Source organism: Seriola dumerili, unplaced genomic scaffold, assembly GCF_002260705.1.
Source record: "Seriola dumerili isolate Sdu_G_001 unplaced genomic scaffold, Sdu_1.0 BDQW01002174.1, whole genome shotgun sequence".
In the NCBI taxonomy this organism is placed as follows: Eukaryota; Metazoa; Chordata; class Actinopteri; order Carangiformes; family Carangidae; genus Seriola; species Seriola dumerili.
Genome location: NW_019176429.1, coordinates 41302 through 47301, shown reverse-complemented (window position 1 = coordinate 47301; position 6000 = coordinate 41302). Strand labels below are relative to the sequence as shown.

The 6000-nt window shown below is 41.5% G+C and overlaps 1 protein-coding gene across 2 annotated transcripts; it reads left to right on the top strand.

The window, feature by feature from the left end:
- The first annotated feature begins 3593 nt into the window (after positions 1–3593).
- LOC111239232 (BLOC-1-related complex subunit 7) lies at positions 3594–5492 on the top strand. Of its 2 annotated transcripts, XM_022769062.1 has the most exons (5): positions 3594–3738; positions 4306–4368; positions 4868–4911; positions 5060–5080; positions 5205–5490. In XM_022769062.1, the coding sequence occupies exons 1-5, from the start codon at positions 3607–3609 to the stop codon at positions 5254–5256; spliced, it is 312 nt and encodes a 103-aa protein (XP_022624783.1). In that variant the 5' UTR covers positions 3594–3606; the 3' UTR covers positions 5257–5490. The 2 variants fall into 2 exon arrangements, with proteins under 2 accessions (XP_022624783.1, XP_022624784.1); XM_022769063.1 differs by lacking the exon at positions 5060–5080 and having other exon boundaries at positions 5205–5492.
- The last annotated feature ends 508 nt before the right edge of the window (positions 5493–6000 follow it).

Here is a 6000-nt window from a genome sequence, read left to right as displayed (position 1 = left end):
AGTAGCATATAAAGATGTGACAGCAGTTTACATGCGGAATTCGATTTCAAAACTTTCTACTCATCACATGTCAAAGCAATTTAACACAAACCCTCGCTCCCAAATTAAACAAGACTCTATTATCGCCTATGTTCCTGCGTCTGCTATAGGACGGTGTGGAGGAGCTCGCTCGTATTCCTCTGCAGCCATCCTCTCCAACTCGAACACCAAATGGGTAGTAAGAGCTTACGTCTAGATGCTTTTTGACCTCAAGTAGAAAGGAAGAGCTCCCATTACCATAGTCATAGTCGTCTCCTATAAGATGGCTCCCATAGTAACACAAAGGATTCAGGACATAATGTCTGTATCAGCTAAAGATGACATCCACGCACACATCATAACGTAAAAGTACACCTGTCAGATGTGATGTCATTGTTTCATCTGGATTACTCCACAGATGCTTTTGACTGTTGCAGCTGGTGACTCAGTAATTTTAACGACCTTCAATATGACTGTTGGGCAGATTTAATGTACTAGTCTTAACACACAAGTTATTTTATGCAACTGATCATTACTTTGCTTGCCTAAAAACTAATCTTCAAAGCTATAGACTACTGTAAACTGCTGTTCAAATCACAAGTTAATGTCCACAGAAAGAGCTTCTAAACAGTCTCTGATACTACATTGATGGTAGATAGTATATATAAAGTGACTAAAAAATAAGAAATACTTAAGTAAAGTACAAGTATCTTCAAATCGTACTGGACATACCTGAGCTATTATTTGTACTTAGCGCTTACCATACTGCGTACCAACATGATGAAGGAGTGGTGAGGTACTTTCATGGGTTTTAATGGACATCCTGCACCATCACACAGTATTCACCTTAATGAAAACACTTTTTGATGCATGTGAGACACTTGATAAATAAAGAAAACAACATAGGAACAAACTCAACTGATATGAAGTTTGAGTTACACCTGAGTACAAACTGTCTACCGGAAGATAACCACGTCCTCCCTTCTCTAAATCAAACACTGATAAAAAAACAAAGCCTTTCACCGTTCATCCGCACTGCCTCCAGCTTTTAGGTGTCGACCATGACTAAACTGTCAGACAGTCAGTTGAAAGCATTCCAACCTTAAACAGTGTTACATGATATTCCAGACTATGCTGCTCATGTGTTCACGACATTTCAATCTGATCTTTGTGGAGGAATCTCACTGATTTCTGGCTCACAGCGTTCCAGGCTCTGTTGCGTTCTTCCTTTCCACCACTTTTCATATTTTGGTTTTGGAAAGAAATCTTAGAACCTGAACAAATTAAAACTAAAACTATCTGCCATGGAGAGAGAAGAGAGAACATCTGTTCTGCAATTTGGTTGTTGAACTGACCCTTTATTACCTGATCAGCTGTCGAATCTGATTTAGACAGAACTTCCAATATTCATCATAAATAGAGTTTATAAAGTCTGTTTACCAAAGCAGTCTGCAACGTAAGACATGTCAGGAGCAAGCCTAAACAGAATTTAAAGTTTGAGGAATCATTTTGAGAGTGTAGTGACGTCGTGTACCTCACTGATCTTCTCGATGGAGGCTGAGCCCTCTCCAAACATGCACAAGAGCTCCGTGACTATTTTCCTGTGGAACCTCCAAGTCGCACGCTACTGTAGTCTCCAAATGCAATGTCTTTTCCACTCTCTGTCAAATGTCTGTGGTCACCTTCATCACACAGGACAGGGATTGAAAAGGAGAAAACATAAAATGACGACTGCTGCTTGCTGAGAAAGAAGAAGAAGAAGACATTGGAGAAGAGGTATACCACAGTTCTGGGTTTTCTCCTGCGAATGTCTTTCCCTTCTTAAGCAGTGCACTTCTTTGGCGTCTTGTGCTGGTTGACGATCTGATGACGGGTGTGGGAGCCCATCATCAAAGAGTATGTCTGCCCATACTTCCTCTGCAGTCTTTGAAAGAAGCACATGAGGAGTGTGGACTTCGCAAAACTCAGCAGACTGCCAATCAGGGGTAGTCTGGGAGCAAGGGGGGCTCCTGGAGGGCCACACAGAGACTACTCTGAGCCTTTACATGCCTGCACTTGCTAACAAGCCAGAGTCACGACCAAAAATGTACACAGACACAGAAGCCAAGCCAATCTGCAGCAGAGGGCCCAGACAGAAGCGGTGTGGTTCAGCATGGCAGGCCAAACATCACACAGAGAGAGCTGCAGGACGGTCCTGAGCTGCTGCAAGAAATGCTTTTATGCTGCTCCTTCAATGCCCACATTCCTTGACTCTGATAATGTAAGGCGGTGCTAATTTAAACAAGATAAGACGACACACATGATTTATTGAATCCTTGCGAAAACAAGAACACAACAAACATATCCCACATAACATGTGGATGAGTAACTAATTACATTCTGCTTGTTGTTGTAGTACATAGTTTGAGCTACTCGTACGTTTACTGGAGGTATTCAGTTTTCTGGAACATAACATTTTCTACTCCAGCTACATTTAACTGGCAGCAGTGGTTAATGCTTTCTATGAAAAATTCATAGAAAAGCACATAATCACTTCAGAAAATATGATACACTGATATAACTTCTTCAGCTACCCAACAGGCTGCACACAAGAGTAATAGCAGACAACATGACAATGGGCGTTTTGCTGTATTCATATAATATTTTACAGTATTACTACTTTTACTTAAAGTGCAGCATCAAGTGAACTGTTGAATTCAGGTATTTTAACTTGTGAGTAGAGTATTTGCTACACTGTGGTATTATGGTGCGTTGTGCTGTAAGTCTTTCAGTTTAAGCGTTCCATTATATAGTCTACAACAACTCTCTGTCCATGTGTTGTTTGATTATAAAGCAGGTCTAGGTTCTATATTAATACTGTGAAAGTATCAAAGCCTCAGTCCACAGAGAAATGCACACAGCCTGTGTTCACAAACTGAGCCTTAAAACCAGCCGTCGGGACTTCTGGAACTTTGTGATGTCACACTGAAACAGTCACTGCCCTCAGCCATGCCCCTGCACAGCCTACCTGGACCCAGCGTCCAGCCTTGCAGGATTTGGTTTCTCTAAGTGTAATGGTTTTACTTGAAATCTGCTACATTTTTATCAGCTCAGCTAAGTTCCGGAGAGAAACCCAAAATAGTAAATGCAGAACTATATTGAGATGGTATGGCGGTAAACCACCAGAGAAGTCTAAATATGGGACCTTTAACTATCATTATTGTTCTGTTGTGTGTCGTTCTTTTGTTCTCTAGAGCATCACATTATTTGCAAAAATACTGTGCATAGTTTACATAGACATAGTTCATTCTTTGACAGTTGTCTAGTCGTAAGTAAAACAGATGATTTATAACACTGTCATCAGTGAGATGAATCAAACAAATCTATGGACAAGGAACTTTAAACTAACTCTGCCAATTTACAGTTGCCTGTTTACATATTATATGCCTGTGATAATGACATACAACCGAAAGTAGATTCGTTGTTTTTAGTTTTACAGAATTATGAATTGTTTTGCAGTGAAACGAAATATTTTAGTGCGAGTTTATCGGACTCGTTGCTGTTTATTTTTGACCCTGCCCGCGCACCGTCGCTAAACCAAAACAGAAAATGGCGTCAGCTGAGCCCCAGCCGCGGTTCGGCCAGTCTGTCAAAGGTTTATTATCCGACAAGGTGGGCTCCTGTAGCGGGGATGTGATCGCACTGACCCGCCAGGTTCTGAAAGGATCCCGCAGTCAGGAGGTAAAGCGACACGAGCGGTTTTTATCATGACAGCTTCCTCACGACGATAGATACACGGAGAGAACAAACACCACCAGAGCAGCTGTATTCAAAATAAAAGCATCGATAACACACTTTGCACGGACTCCCGTGGCGATTTAATTTTGAAAGTGGAGCTTCATGGTTTATTTTCGTTGACTTGATTAAGCGAATACAGGCTAACAGGATTCTGTTACTGGACTGTTAATGTAGCTAAATGATTAAACAGTTAGTTACGTTATTAAAGTGAAGATGAACGTTAGCGTTGGTGTAATGCAAACCGAAAACCAGTGCTGAAGATGGAGTGGCATCTGCCTAACACAAGTGCTTCTTAGCTCTCGGTTTCAACTGTTATTCTTTTATTTGTTTGAGGCTTTTCAAGCAAAAATCGCGAGATTTCCTGGGCCAGCCTCTCACTGAGAGGATCTTCATGTGAAGAGCTTTGAGTTTGGAACTAGTTGATAAAACCAAACAAGAAAATCATTCAGTCAGATTGATAATGTAAAAAATCATTAATTGCACCCACATTGTTACTAATGTCTCTTTCAGCTTCTTGGTCAAGCAGCAAGAAACATGGTCATCCAGGAGGACGCCATCCTGCACTCTGAGGATGTGAGTATGGAAATGTGCATCAGTGAAGCTGTACAGTAGAATACTGGAGTCACTATTCAGTACAGAGGAGGAAGACAACAGTACCACACGCTACAGAAAGTCCAAAGTTAAATCACCAGGTCTCTAAGGCAAATGGTCTTTTCTAGTCTTATTGACCACTCGTGCACTATTCACCCAATTACCCACACCACGCTCTTTCCTACACATATAGCACTTTCGTACCATACACACAGTCACACACTGCTGATACACTGGGGGCAGTTTGTGTCAGTATCTTGCTCAAGGACACTTCCAAAAGCAGACTGGCGGAGCCGGGAATCGAACCGCTGACCTTCCTATTTGTGAACCAAACCTGAACAGTTCCACAAAGGTGAAATTATACTACTCAGTCTCTGCTCACTGAGCGCTTGTGACAGTTCAGTGAAGTAGAGGTAAATTGATCCGTCTCTTGTTTGTCTAATCCACTAGAAATTCAACATCATTATCTTCTGTCTTCCAGAGTCTGAGAAAAATGTCCATAATCACCACGCATTTACAGTACCAGTGAGTATCAGTCAGCTGATTATCACTACACATATGTGAAACTCATTGGCTTTTGTTCAAACTGAATATTTACTCGATTGTCTGTCTGTCTGTCTGTCTGTCTGTCTGTCTGTCTGTCTGTCTGTCTGTCTGTCTGTCTGTCACTAAGGCAGGAGGCCATTCAGAAGAAGTAAGTCTAAACACTTCCCTGCTTTAGTGGAAAGAGCTGACATTACTGTCTCCTCTGTGAGCCATAACACACACACTAATGACGTGCACTGCCTCTCCTGTGTATGCTTGTTTCTGTCCTCCAGTGTGGAGCATTCTAAAAACCTGCAGGACCAGCTGAGGCACCTGCTGAAGTGATGGTGACCCGCCGCCAAACCTCCGGAGGATCCTGTGTTGAGCAACGCTGCCTGAGCAGCACTGAAGCTTCCAGAGGCTTTAATACCATATTTCTGCTTTATAACACGTGGCTGGCTGGTACAGCTGGGACTGGACAAACACAGAGCCTGTGTGCCTGGATTGCTCTGCAAAGCAGCAGCCATGGAGCATTTGTTCTTTATGTTATGTAAAATGTTTTGATCAGTTGTATTAAATGAATTTATTTAATATTCATCTGTGTCATCTTTGCTTCTCGTAATGCCACAAACAGCGTCTCACTGCATGAGCGGTGAAATGGCACAGAATCAAATACACACCTGTAAGAAATGAGTCAGAGACCTTCATCGAGACTCTGTCTGGCTGTCTCCCGGCTGCATTTAAAGCTTTGATGGTACAAGTAGTTGATATGAAATGATAACCATACTCATGACCTTTCACATCTAAAATATAAACACACAAGGATGTGGGAGGAATGAATGAATGTGATTGAGAGTGAATCCGATGAGAGCCAGAGGCCGGTTGCCTTAAGTTAAGATGTTCCTTAAACTCTGATTTAAGGTTTCCTTAAAATAAAAAAACAGTTGCACAAAACACCCTTAAGTCCTCTCCTTAACGTTTACTTAAAACATTCACTTTAGTATTTAAGGTTTTCTTCTTATTAGACTTATACCTAAGGAATAACTTAAAGTCAGTTCAACAGTTTCCAAGTAAAAACTTCTTTTTCAT

Excerpts from the sequence above, each read along its gene's own strand:
- LOC111239232 (XM_022769062.1), top strand. The coding sequence starts at position 3,607 with ATGGCGTCAGCTGAGCCCCAGCCGCGGTTCGGCCAGTCTGTCAAAGGT. Across the intron at positions 4,369-4,867 it reads CCATCCTGCACTCTGAGGAT|AGTCTGAGAAAAATGTCCAT; the intron begins GTGAGTATGGAA and ends TCTGTCTTCCAG. Across the intron at positions 4,912-5,059 it reads ACCACGCATTTACAGTACCA|GCAGGAGGCCATTCAGAAGA; the intron begins GTGAGTATCAGT and ends TCTGTCACTAAG.